This window comes from Theropithecus gelada, chromosome 13 (assembly GCF_003255815.1).
Source record: "Theropithecus gelada isolate Dixy chromosome 13, Tgel_1.0, whole genome shotgun sequence".
Taxonomy (NCBI): Eukaryota; Metazoa; Chordata; class Mammalia; order Primates; family Cercopithecidae; genus Theropithecus; species Theropithecus gelada.
In genome coordinates this window covers 100,756,417-100,771,366 of record NC_037681.1, presented here as the reverse complement: position 1 = coordinate 100,771,366, position 14,950 = coordinate 100,756,417, and the positions used below count along the sequence as shown (strand labels likewise).

General features: G+C 39.1%; 1 protein-coding gene across 6 annotated transcripts in view; it reads right to left on the bottom strand.

Annotated features, from left to right (window-relative positions):
* The window catches only part of CTNNA2 (catenin alpha 2), a 1,475,417-nt gene that overhangs the window by 777,051 nt on the left and 683,416 nt on the right, over nucleotides 1–14,950 (bottom strand). For all 6 annotated transcript variants that reach the window (XM_025354028.1, XM_025354027.1, XM_025354025.1 and 3 more), the window contains 2 exons: nucleotides 14,256–14,375; nucleotides 9,899–10,165 (listed from right to left, as the gene is read on the bottom strand). In XM_025354028.1, the coding sequence (XP_025209813.1) occupies nucleotides 9,899–10,165; nucleotides 14,256–14,375 (387 nt within the window). The remainder of the gene's footprint in view (nucleotides 1–9,898; nucleotides 10,166–14,255; nucleotides 14,376–14,950) is intronic.

Sequence of the window (14,950 nt, the reverse complement as noted above, 5' to 3'; positions counted from 1 at the left end):
AGAGCAGTGTGGTGCGGCCCACCTGAGAGCCACACAGGGCGTGGGAAGCCCCCACCCCCAAGCCAAGGGAGGCAGTGAGTAAGCATGCAACACAGCCGGGAAAACTGTGCTTTTTTTCATGGAAATGTGCAACCCATGGATCAGAAGACCCTACTTACAAACCCATGCTACGGGCACCAAGCATCCCAACCCCAGAGCTACGGAGATTCTCAGCAGCCTCTCAGCTGGAACTTGCTGAAGCCTTCCAAGCTCCCAGGGGGAGGAGTGACCAGCACCACAGCTGTGGCTGCCTGCTGTCTAAGCCATTTATGCCCCTTGGTGGAAGGGCAGCAGCCAGCCCTGGGAGGCACAACTGCCTAACATGCTAAGCTCCCTGGGTGGGGGAAGGGCAACATCCATTCCTATAGCTCCAGGCCACGCTTTTCGCCTGCTGGAGCCAGGAAAGCTGGAGAGTTTGGTCCCAAGACTTGTCCCCCGTAGCCCAACACACTAGGTTTGGCAGACTGCTGCCAGAGTGCCTCCTCAGGCCTGAACCTGATCCATTGATCCTCACTGGGTGGGGCTTCCCTGCAGCAACTCCAATAACTCCAGCCAGAGGCTCAGGGACAGAAAATGGATCTCCCTGGGCCTGAGTCCCTAGGGGAAGCGGTGGCCTCAGTCTCTGCGGACCAGCAGACTCAGCCTTTCTTCCAGGTAGTTCTGAGGAATCTGGGCAGCCCAGACAAGTGGGTTTCTCCCTAGCGAAACACACTCCCTCCACCAAGGGACAGTCAAAGTGATTCGTTAAATGGGTCCTATCCCCCATGCCACCCAACTGGGTGAGACCCTCCAACAATAGGGTTGTCAGACACCCTATACAGGAGTGATCCTAGTGGCATCGGGTTGGTGACCCTTGAGGTCAGAGATCCCAGAAGAAGGAGCAGGCACCCATCTTTGCTGTTCTCCAGTCTCCTTGAGTGACATTTCCAGGCATGGGAGCAAACCAGATGAATAGGGTCTGAAGTGAACCCCCAGCAAACTACAGTAGCCCTACAGAAGAGGGAACTGGCCATTGGAAAACAAACAAACAAACAAACAGAAAGCAACAACAACAGCATCATCAACAACAAAAAAGGCCCCATAAAAAACCTCATCCAAGGGTCAGCAGCCTCAAAGATCGTAACTAGACAAACTCGTGAAGATGAGAAATGATCAATGAAAAAATGCTGAAAACCCAAAAGGCCAGAGTGCCTTTTCTCCTCCAAATGATGGCAATGCCTCTACAGCAAGGGTGCAGAACTGGACGGATGATGAGATGAATAAATTCACAGAAGTAGGCTTCAGAAGATGGGTAATAAAAAACTATGCTGAGCTAAAGGAGCATGTTCTAACCCAAGGCAAAGAAGCTAAGAGCCTTAATAAAAGGTTAGAGGAGCTGCTAACTAGAATAACGAGTTTAGAAAGGAACATAAATGACCTGCTGGAGCTGAAAAACACAGCACAAGAACTTCGTGACATATGCACAAATACCAATAGCTGAATCAACCAAGTGGAAGAAAGGATATCAAAATTGGAAGACTACCTTGCTCAAATAAAGTATTCTTTTTTCTCTAGTCTTGCATGCAGACAAGACTAGAGAAAAAAATGAATGAAAAGGAATGAACAAAGCCTCCAAGAAATATGGGACTTTGTAAAAAGACCAAACCTACAATTAATTAGAGTACCTGAAAGAGACAGGGAGAATGGAAACAAGGTGGAAAACACACTTCAGGATATTATCCAAGAGAACTTCCCCAACCTAGCAAGAAAGGCCAACATGCAAATTCAGGAAATATAGAACACACCACTAAGATACTTCATGAGAAGATCAACCCCAAGATACATAATCATCAGATTCTCCAAGGTCAAAATGAAGGAAAAAATGTTAAGGGCAGCCAGAGAGAAAGGTCAGGTTACCTACAAAGGGAAGTCCATCAGACTAACGGCAGACTCCTCAGCAGAAACTCTACAAACCAGAAGAGATTGGGGTCCAATATTTAACATTCTTAAAGAAAATAATTTTCAACCCAGAATTTCATATCCAGCCAAACTAAGCTTCATAAGCAAAGGAGAAATAAAATCCTTTACAGACAAGCAAATGCTGAGAGATTTCGTTACCACCAGGCCTGCCTTGCAAAAGCTCCTGAAAGGGGCACTAAATATGGAAAGGAAATCCAGTACCAGCCACTGCAAAAACATACCAAAATATAAAGGCCAATGACTCTATGAAGAAACTGTATCAACTAGTGTACAAAAGAACCAAACAGCATCATAATGACAGGATAAAATTCACACATAAAAATATTAACCTTAAATTTAAATGGGCTAAATGGCCCAATTAAAAGACACAGACTGGCAAACTGAATGATGAATCAAGACCCATCAGTGTGTTGTATTCAGGAGACCCATCTCACATGCAAAGTCACATATAGGCTCGAAATAAAGGAATGGTGGAAAATTTACCAAGCAAATGGAAAGCAAAAAAAGCAGGGGTTGCAATCCTAGTCTTTGACAAAACAGACTTTAAACCTACAAAGATCAAAAAGACAAAGAAGGGCATTACATAATGGTAAAGGGAACAATTCAACAAGAAAAGCTAACTATTCTAACTATATATGTACCCAATACAAGAGCACCAAGATTCATAAAACAAGTTCTAATAAGTCTCTTTGTAGGTCTCTACACACAGTAATAGTGAGAGACTTTAACACCCCAATGTCAATATTAGATCAGTAAGACAGAAAATTAACAAAGATATTCAGGACTGAACTCAGCTCCGGATTGAGTGTACCTAATAGACATCTACAGAACTCTCTACCCCAAATCAACAGAATATACATTCTTCTCAGTGCCACATGGCACTGATTATGAAATTGACCACATAATTGGAAGTAAAACACTCCTTGTCAAATGCAAAAGAACTGAAATCATAACAGTCTCTTAGACCACAGTGCAATCAATTTAGAATTCAGGATTAAGAAACTCACTGAAAACCATGCAATTACATGGAAATTGAACAACCTACTTCTGAAGGACTCCTGGGTAAATAATGAAATTAAGGCAGAAATCAAGATGTTCTTTGAAACCAAAGAGCAGAGACAATGTACCAGAATCTCTGGGACACAGCTAAAGCAGTGTTAAGAAGGAAATGTATAGTACTAAATGCCCACATCAGAAAACTAGAAAGATCTCAAGTCGACACACTAACATCAAAATTAAAATAGCTAGAGAGGCATGAGCAAATTAATCCAATAGCTAGCAGAAGACAAGAAATAACTAAGATCAGAGCAGAATTGAAGGTGATAGAGACACAAAAAAACCCTCCAAAAAAGCAATGAATCCAGGAGCTAATTTTTTGGGGAAAAAAAAAAATAGATAAACCACTAGCTAGACTAATAAAGAAGAAAAGAGAGAAGAATCAAATAGACACAATAAAAAGTTATAAAGGGGATATCACCATTGACCCCACAAAAAATACAAACTACCATCAGAAAATACTATATTTCTAAATATATAGTATAGTATATAAATACTATACAAACACCTCTATGCAAATCAACTAGAAAATCTGAAGAAATGGATAAATTCCCGGACATATACAGTCTCCCAAGTCTAAACCAGGAAGAAGTAGAGTTACTGAATAGACCAATAACAAGTTCTGAAATTGAACTAGTAATTAATAGCCTACCAACCAAAAAAAGCCCAGGACCAGATGGATTCACAGCTGAATTCTACCAGAGGTACAAAGAGAAGATGGTACCATTCCTTCTGGAACTATTCCAAACAACTGAAAAGGAAGGACTCCTCCCTAACTAATTTTATGGAGCCAGCATCATCCTGATACTGAAACTGGGAAGAGACACAATAAAAAAAGAAAACTTCATGCCAGTATCCATGATGAACATCAAAGCGAAAATCCTCAATCAAATACTGGCCAACCAAATCCAGCAGCACATAAAAATCTTATCCTCCACAATAAAGTCAGCTTCATCCCTGGGATGCAAAGCTGGTTCAACACAGACAAATCAATAAACGTAATCCATCACATAAACAGAACCAAAGACAAAACCACATGATTATCTCAATAGATGCAGAAAAGGCCTTTGATAAACTCAACATCCCTTCACATTAAAAACTCTCAATAAACTAAGTATTGATGGAACATACCTCAAAATAACAAGAGCTATTCATGACAAACCCACAACCAATATCATATTGAACGGGCAAAAGCTAGAAGCACTCCCTTTGAAAACCGATACAAGACAAAGATGCCCTCTCTCACCACTCCTATTCAATATAGTATTAGAAATTCTGGACAGGGCAATCAGGCAAGATAAAGAAATTAAGCGTATTCAAATAGGAAGATAGGAAGTCAAATTTTCTCTGTTTGCAGATGACATGATTGTATATTAAGAATACCCGGTCATGTCAGCCCAGAAACTCCCTAAACTGATAAGCAACTTCAGCAGTCTCAGGATACAAAATCAATGTGCAAAAATCACAGGCATTCCTTTACATCAATAATAGACAAGCAGAGAGCCAAATCATGAATGAACTCCCATTCACAATAGCTACAAAGATAATAAAATACCTAGGAATACAGCTAACAAGGATGTGAAGGACCTCTTCAAGGAGAACTATAAACCACCGCTCAAGGAATTAAGACAGGACACAAAAAAATGGAAAAACATTCCATCCTCATGGATAGCAAGAATCAATATTGTGAAAATGGCCATACTGCCCAAAGTAATTTATAGATTAAATGCTACTTCCATCAAACTACCATTGACATTCTTCACAGAATTAGAAAAAACAACTACTTTAAATTTCATATGGAATTAAAGAAGACCCTGTATAGCCAAGATAATCCTAAGCAAAAAGAACAAAGCCAGAGGCATCAAGCTACCTGACTTCAAACTATACTACAAGGCTACAGTAACCAAAACAGCATGGTACTGGTCCCAAAACAGATAGACAGACCAATGGAACAGAAAAAAGACCTCAGAAATGACACCATATATCTACAACCATCTGATCTTTGACAAACCTGACCAAAACAAGCAATGGAGAAATAAGCTCCTATTCAATACATGGTGCTGGGAAAACTGGCTAGTCATATGCAGAAAACTAAAACTGGACCCCTTCCTTAAACCTTATGCTAAAACTAACTCAAGATGGATTAAAGAATTAAATGTAAAACCCAAAACCATAAAAACCCTTGAAGAAAACCTAGGCAATACCATTCGGGAAATAGGCATGGGCAAAGACTTCATGATGAAAACACCAAAAGCAATTGCAACAAAAGCCAAAATTGACAAATGGTGTCCAATTAAACTAAAGAGCTCCTACACAGCAAAAGAATCATCAGAATGAACAGGTAATCTACAGAATGTGAGAAAATTTTTGCAATCCACTCATCTGACAAAAGTCTAACATTCAGAATTTACAAGGAACTTAAATTTACAAAAACAAACAACCCCATCAAAAAATGGGCAAAGGATATGAACAGACACTTCTCAAAAGAAGATATTTACGTGGCCAATAAACATATGAGAAAAAGCTCAATATCAGTGATCATTAGAGAAATGCAAATCAAAACCACAATGAGATACCATCTCAGGCCAGTCAGAATGGCGATTATTAAAAAGTCAAGAATACATAGATGCTATAGATGCCATCGATGCTAGCAAGGCTGTGGAGAAACAGGAATGCTTTTACACTGTTGGGGGGAATGTAAATTAGTTCAACCATTGTGGAAGACAGTATGGCAATTCCTCACAGATCTGGAACCAGAAATACCTTTTGACCCAGCAATCCCATTACCGGGTATATACCCAAAGGAATATAAATCTTTCAACTATAAAGTCACATTCACACGTATGTTTACTGCAGCACTATTTACAATGGCAAAGTTATGGAAGCAACCCAAATGCCTACCAATGATAGACTGGATAAAGAAAATGTGCTACATATACTCCATGGAATACTATGTAGCTATCAAAAGAAATGACATCATGTCCTTTGCAGGGACGTGGATGAAGCCGGAAGCCATCATACTCAGCAAACTAACACAGGAACAGAAAGCCAAACACCACATGTTCTCATTCCTAAGTGGGAGCTGAGCAATGAGAACACATTGACACAGGGAGGGGAACAACACACACCAGGGCCTGCTGGGGGTGGGGGCGAGGGGAGGGAACTTAGTGGATGGGTCTATAGGTGCAGCAAATCACCACGGCACATGTAAACCTAGATAACAAACCTGCACATTCTGCACATATATCCCGGAACTTAAAGTTTAAAAAATCAATTTTAGGGCATACTAGCTATGCTGACTATGAAAATATATTTTGCATTTTTATGGTTCCTTTTACTTCAGCATTTCAAAGACATTAAACTTACTTAAATTTTCATTATATGAGAAAAGTATTATACAAAGTAACAGTAAGAGATTTTGCCAGAAAAGTAAGCAACAGGAAGTCTGAGTGAGTTTTTCACCCAAGGAAATATCAATTTGTTTAATATCTGAGAATAGCATTTAGGACTCATGACAGATGTCCATGAATTCAAAATCAATTTCAAGTTAGCATGCCTGAGAAATTTTTTAAAAAAAAACAGTATTCATCATATAGCTATGGAACAGAAATTTATAATTTAGTCACAAAAGAAAGAGAAATGGTATATTATTTTAATGAGAAAATTTCAAATATCATTAACTACTGTCTAGGTTTGCTGATGTCAGAAGTGATGGAAAATCTACAGCAGGTGAATCACATTATAGTCTGTAAATTCAATACTAATTTACTAGCATTACTACTTTTGAGAAAGTGCTGAAATTAAATTGCATTTATTAAATGACAATTGTTAGGGAACCACATCAAATGGGATTGGTCAAAATTGCAATTCAGACAGCTGCTCCACATTTTGATTTTTGTTGACCTCTAAGCAGTAAAATGTTGACCATTAGATAATGCTTTATGTAATTCTCATAGCTTGAGACACAGTATTCATTTAATAAGAATATATTACCTCATTAATATACTAAGTTAATATAAATATAATTTTTATTATATAATATACTTAGTTAATATTATAAGTAATATAATTAGTTAATATAGAAGTTTAAAGTTAATAAAACATAGTGACTTATTTACCATATTATGCTTTATATTTTAATTTTTTCCAACTGTTTCAAATATATCATGTTTTATAAAAAACACCTTTGATGGTTATATTCATGTGTTAAATTTCCAAAGCCTTATTTGTCCAGCATGAGCAGATATCACTTTTCGAAAAAAAAAAAAAAAACTTTGAACATTCAACATGTTGACATACTTTGCTAACAGATTTTCCCCACATGACCTCAAGTTTGATTTTTATGAATGAAAGCCTTTTGCACTGTTGCAGTGATGCATCAATTGTTACACTAATTGGGGATAAAAGGTCCTTTTAATGAAAATGGTCTGGAAACAAAAGGCAGCATGAGGAAGCAGGAGCTGTCACACTCTCGGACAGAAGGTGGCAGCAGCTGAAGGTCCTGAACTGTTCACAGGCCTTCTCCCTGTGCTTCATATTTTCACTCTTCACCAGCTCCTCACTTAGGTTTTGTTGTTTATTTTTGATAATAAAATAAATTATAACTAGAATAATGTAACTGTGTCAAAATCTGACTAAATAATCCATTCTTAACTAATTTTAATAAACACCAATTTATCAAATAATTTTGTATTTGAGATTGCTTATGATTTTTTATTGTTTTATGGACGAGTCCATTTGAGTTTCAATACACACCTTTAAAATTAATGTAGCATTATAATGTTTTAATATCTGTGTGTATGACCTGCTCATTTACTTTTCCCTGGAATATGGCCTCATTCATTCTTTATTCTAGGATATTAAAAAAAAAAAAAAAAGACAAATAAAAAAAAAATCCTTTATCACTCCTCTGTCAAGTTCCAAAACAATCTTCTTAGAATTTGTATTGGGATTGCTTGAACATTATGAAAATTGATAGGATCAATAGTTCTACTCAAGATCATGATATCATTTACTGAGGAGTAAAACTTGTCCCTCAGTAAAGTAATATAATTTGAATTTTTAGGTCCTTCACATCTATATTAGACTTATTTCTAGCAGATATAAGAAAAAAATAAAATTAACTTTTAAAAAATCATTTGTTTTGTGAATAATATGTCTCTTTCCTCATTATTCTATCTTACATGATGAAAATTTAGAGAGTTTAGTATATTTATGTTATGCAAAATAAACATTATTCTGAACTCTCTCATTATTTTCTATGAATTTTTGGTTGCTTCCTGCAATTTTGTGAAGGAAATTACCTATTATTAAGTCTTCATTTCTGTAGCAAGTGCTTTAAATATATTATCATATTTAATCCTTACAATAAAAACCTTAGGAAATAATATATGGTGTGAGACACATATAACTAATTGTAAAAGTATGGGAAAGAGGAGAGACCACTGTGAAAACGGTAAGAGCTATCTGAATATGAAGTAGTAAAATTATTCCTCAATCATATCATCCATCTCCAAGCCTTGAACAATCATTGCTTTGCTTTTGGACCTTTTTACCAACCGCTAACTAGTTATTTCTTGCCAAAAATTCACATCAACATATTCAAAAGCAAGCTCATCATCTTTCTTCACGACCCTTAAGTAACCTATTTTTCTTCTACGAATTCCTGTAACATTGTGTTTTATCAATTAAATGGTATTTAGTGCATTCTACTTCCCTCATCTCCCCTGCAGGATTATATAACACTGGAAAGTAGATGTTAATTATTTATAAATCTTTGTAGGCTTTCATTGATCATAAGATAAATAAATTGCAACTTCTCACAGGTCCTCTGATCCGGGGGATGCAAGGGCTGTCATCCCGGAGTGCTGATGACATGTGTGCAACCTTCTCACTCACACTGACGCTTCACATATAGCTCAGCACAGTGAACAATCCTCCTTGCTTCTTCCCTCACTTTGACACACCTCCCGAAACAGCCAGTGTAGAATGTAGGACTTTCACAGAACTAACACAGGCACTCCCCAGAGGGGCCGTTCTAAGGAAGACCAGGGTCCTGTGCGGGATCATAGGGCAATGGACTTTACCATTGATTTAAAATAAGAAATTGATGGCAGCTTTTCATCCAGGCACAACATAGAGGCAACATACATCTAGGCTGCCCATAACATGTACCCCTTTAATAATAAAGATGATCGCCAAATTATGAACTATCCCTAAAATAGCCTGTAAGGTATCTCATCCTTTACCTGGAAGGAATTGGGTACTCTTAAATACAGTTGTTTCTTTTTTTCTTCTTTTCTTTTCTTTTTTCTTTTTTCCCCCTCCCTCCCCCCCCCCCCCCCCCCCCCCCCCCCCCCCCCCCCCCCCCCCCCCCCCCGCCGACAGCGTTTCGCTGTTGTTGCCCAGGCTGGAGTGCAATGGCACGATCTCGGAGCACCGCAACCTCCGCCTCCCGAGTTTAAGCGATTCTCCTGCCTCAGCCTCCCAAGTAGCTGGGATTACTGGCGTGCACCACCACGCCCGGCTAATTTTTTATATTTTTAGTAGAGATGGGGTTTCTCCATGTTCGAACTCATGACCTCAGGTGATCCACCCACCTCGGCCTCCCTAAGTACTGAGATTACAGGCGGTGAGCCACTGCGGCCACATTTTCTTTAAAGACAAGTGATAATGGCTCAGCCAGTATATTACAGGCATGCATTATGTAGTTTATCTTACTATTAAAACCTCCAAAAGAGAAAAATCAATGTAAATTATTGTAGTGGCCCTTCATCCCCAACACGCTTTTTTTTTTCGTCAGCACCAGCGCCCACCCCTCTGTGTACCTCACCAGGATGCTTACGTCAAACTCGTTAAGAGCTGCAGCCAGCTCGCCGATGCCCGTGTGGCCTTTGGCTTCGTCAGTGGGCGAGGTAGCTTGAGCAGCATTGGAGATGCCGGCGATGGCCTCCTGGACTTGTTTGAACACATAATCTCGGTTGGCTCTAGTAGCGGCAACATCTGGGTGGCGGAGAAATGCTTGAGAGGCAGTGTACAGCATTGTGGCATTCTTCTTCAGAGCCCCTCGGGCGGCTGCCATCTCATCTCGACAATGAGGATCCTTCAGCTCCTGTGTGTGTAACACATGAAAGCTGTCACACACATGAAATTTGCATGGAAATATTTGCAACAGAGCTTGGAGTCACAGACTCTTAGTAACACACTGAACTTCAGAACCCTTGTGCTGTTTCTAGCTGCCAGGCCTTTGCATATACTGTTTTGTTTGTTTGTTTTATAGAGACAGAGTCTGGCTCTATCACCTAGGTTGGAGTACAGTGGTGTCATCAAAGCTCACTGCAACCTCCATCTCCTGGGCCCAAGTGATCCTCCTTCTTCATCCTCTTAAGTGGCTAGAACTACAGGTGCATGCTTCTACACCTGGCTAGCAAAAAAAAAAAGAAAAAAAAAAAAAAAAAAAAAACAATTGTGGAAGTGGGGTCTGGCTATGTTGCCCAGGTGGGCCTTGAACGCCTGGCCTCAAGGAAATCTCCCACCTCCGCTTCCCAAAGTGCTGGAATTACAGCCATGAGTGACCACGACTGGCCTACTGTCCCTTTTATATAAAATGCCTGAGCTTTCCTCCTCTGCCCTACCCTTTCACCTGACAGGGCTCCACTGACTTGGCACATCCTCCACCCAACTTTCTAAGCTGTGTCCCCTTTTATCTGTTCCCACAAGACACTATTCCTCTCCTATCACTAACACTTATCCTACTTTACTGTATTATTTGAGCATATATTTTTCTTCTATAATGTGCCTCTAATGACAGCAGGGAGCCCTAGTTGTCTTATTCAGTGGCTCTTCAGTCATTAGCACAGTGGCTGGCCTATAGGAGGCATTCAATAAAATATTGCTGAAAGAATATAAAAACCAAGCCACCAACAAGGTAAGCTGATTGCATGGGCCACAGAGTAAGTTATGAACAGAGAGAAAACCTAAAAACGTCAGTCTTCTGAGGCCCTCCTTGCCTCCATATTCAATTACTGTTACAAACCTGGGAAACCAAACTTCTGATTTTTGCTCAGCACATCAATGTCCCTTCATTATCATTTTCAGAGTAGGGTCCCTTCTTTGTTGTTGTTGACAGCCTCTAATGGCAGCTCATCATTAAGTTTAGAGAACAGAAAATAACAGGCCAAAGATGATTTGTTTTCCTCGTTTTGGATGACAAAATAATACCACTAGGGAGTCTCTTTATTTCCATCTTTAAAGACTGTTGTTGAGAAAATGTTCACACAATTTTCAGAAATGTCAAAGTGGTGCTGCTCTCTGAGAGCCATGCAGGATTGCCAGCTGTGTATCTCTAGGAGAATATTCTTCCAGCTGGAAAACATCAGTAAAGGGTATTTGAACCACTGGGCTTCTCGTCCTATTTGCTCATTTGGCATATGATAGATGAATGACCTGGTAACAAGAAATTACATCTTCTGTTTTGTTGGTCAAAATAATTCTGAGACAAACACATTATATTTTATATCTATGATTTTCAAGAAAATTGGTAATAATGAACAATTTACTGAACCATCTTTTTTCCGCTTTAAGCATTAAAAGATGGATGCTAGGTAACACAAACTCCAAATTGGGATTATTTAATTTGAGCCCCAGAGATGAAAATGGATAAACAGGTAACAAATATTTGAATGTATTCTCTACGCAGGGCAATGACTTGGGCATGAGAGGTAGGTTTCTCCTAAACAGTCATGAAAGCCTTTATTAATATCAGAACATCTGGTCCAGAAATTCCATTCCTGGGTATCTATACTCCAAAAAAAAAAAAAAACACACACAAAATGATAAAATAGATCTAAATACACAAGTGAGAAATGAGGGTTGCACAAATCTCTCCATAAAGATACTTGAAGAAACATGTTTTAACCATAAGAAAAAAACTGTAAACAATCTAAATATTGAATTATCAAGAATTGGTTGGAAAAAAACTACTGAAACCTTCATATTGGAGTATGTGATGATTAAAATTAGTTTCTAAAATTAAGAACATGAATATTATTTATAAGATAAAAAGCAGAACACAATATGCATATTTGTATGAATCGTATGATTTTAAATACATTAAAATGTGAAGATAAATATCTGAAAGAAAATATACCAAAATATCAGCACCATATTAGTGGGTGGTAGGGTATGATGTGTTTTTCCCCTTCTTTCTGTTCTACTGTTTTTCTAAATTTTCTTGAAAGAGTCTGAACTAACAATCAACTAAAAACAAAGTATTAATGAAGCAAAAATAAATAATGTAGGTATTTTCATATGAACATCATCTATATTCTAGTGGCTTTTAATGTCAGCTACATGCTGATGACCCACATTTCTATCTCCAGGCCACACTTCTATTTGATGTTTCAATGTGGATATCTCAAAATCAACATATCTGTGTTGGTTATTTTAGGTGACAACTTGACTGGATTGAGGAGTGTCTAGAAGGCTGATGAAGCATTATTTCGAATGTGTCACTGTGAGAGTGTTTTAGGAGGCAACCAGTATGTGAGCCAGTGAATTAAATGGAGAAGCTTCACCCTCAATGTAAGTGGGCACCATCCAGTGGGCTGAGGGCAAAGATAGAACAAAAAGGTGTAGGAAGCATGAATTCATTCTCTGTCTCCCTTCCAGAGCAGAATGCACTTCTCCTCCTGCCCTTGGACATCAGAACACCAGGTTCCTAGGCTTCTAGACTCTGGGGTCTGCACCAGTAGCCTCCTGGGCTCTCTATCTCTCACTATTCAGAGTAACTTTGCCCCTGTTTATATTACACGTTGGGCTACCATACAAGATTCCCTTCGAACAAGGAATTTTGCTGATAAAAACATACTTAAAAATAACCACATAAACTAAAATCACATTTATGTGTCTGTCTCACAAAGGACTAGCTCTTGGTTAAGTTCCTAATCCCAGCCTCACTTAAGCCTGGCACAGAATGAACATTCAACAAATGTTCGTTGAGTGGAACTTTCCTGTTGGTCGGAGAGAAAGTTAGAGAAACTACGAATGGCCCAAAACGTTTTAAAAAAATCTGGAAGCAGTCAAGAGGATGGGTGAAAGGATTTTAGGAGATCCTTCCACATTTGGAAATATTTTTTCTATGGCAAAAGAATAAAAACCCACTCTGTGGGAACAAAATACTAAAGGTATCCAGTGAGCAAACAGAGCTAGCTGAAACTGACAAATCCCTAGGCAAAAGGGAGGCTGATATGGTCTGGCTCTGCATCCCCATCCATATCTCATTTTGAATTGTAACACCCACATGTGGAGGGAGGGACCTATAATCCCCACGTGTGGAGGGAGGGAGGTGATTGGATCATAGGGGCGGTTTCCTCCATGCTGTTCTCATGATAGTGAGTGAGTTCCCAAGGGGTCCGATGGTTTTATAAGGCAGTTTTCCCTGCTCTTGCTCACTCTCTCTCCTGCTGCCTTGTGAAGAAGGTACCACCTCCCTTTTCGCCATGATTGTAAGTTTCCTGAGGCCTCCCCAGCCATGTGGAACTGTGGGTCAATTAAATCTCCTTTCTTTATAAATTACCCAGTCTCAGGGCAGTTCTTTGTAACAGCATGAGAACGAACTAATACTGAGGCTGAGGAGATCCCAGGTCACACAGCATCATCAGAGTGACTCATTTCCCCCTGTTCTCTCTCTCTCTCTCTTTCTCCATCCCCCTCCGTGCCTTTCCTCTCATTTTGTTCATGTTTTCTTCTTCTCTTTCATAAAAATTTCACCCCACATACTACATATCCTGGGAGTGCATATGTGTGGTGGTATTCACAAGACTAGGAGACAAAAAGTGAGGGCAAAGGGTGACATCCAGAGACTGACCACAGCACCACCTCGCAGTTTAATAATTTTTATTTGACGTCAGAGCTGTGTTCCTACAGTGGATAGAAGATTATAGTGTAGTAGGGCTAGCAGGCTGGGTCCCACCAGTGAAGCAAGTAATCTGTGGCTTGCACATAGGTGGGGGCCAGAGATTGGTCCAGAGCCCACCATGGCATCACAACTGGCCCCTGGAGGAAACAGTCTTTGTCATCACAGGTTCTTAGGGCATTTGATAGCAAGCAGACGCAGGTGATCCATTGTTCAGGCCTATTAAGCTACGGGGTTATGTAAACTCACCCAGTTTCTCCCCTAGCATTTCCAAAATCTTTCCCACCTGTTGTCTTCTTGCTGCTACATAGTTAAGTTTCACCATCTCTTTTCCAAACTCTTTAAAACGGTTTGCAAGGTCTTGCTCATTTGTAGCATTTTTGACAGCTTCTAGGGCCTCTTCCACCTGCAGTGGTGAAAAACAACATACTTATTAGTGGATAGTATTTAAATATTATTCAACATGTTAGAAATGGAATTTGCACCCAAAAAAATCTAAAACACTAGTATGTGTTAACATGTAAATGAAAAAATAGAAGAAGAGTTCCTCTAACATTCATGTGTAGTCAGATTAAATAGTTGTTCAAGACTTAAAAAATATTTTGTATACAAAAGAAAATAATTGCTGAGCTGCTGGTGCATATAAAATCCTGTATTTATTATATTTTATTAAAGTATTATTTGGAAGGAATATCAACCTTTAAGTAGAAACACTAAGGAAAATATATTTGAGAAAAAATACTGAAGTTTAGAAAAAAATCTAGAAGCCTTCAGAAGAGAAAATGGTTTACAAACAAAAGACTGGAGAAATTCCTGAGCTGCTAAAAATTTAGGACAGCATGAATCTGCAACCAATGTTGACAACATCTCTAGGACTGGGACTAAAGGGATTTTTATTTATTTTTTTTTTTTTTTTGAGACAGAGTCTTGCTATGTTGCCCAGGCTGGAGTGCAGTGGCGCAATCTCAGCTCACTGCAAGC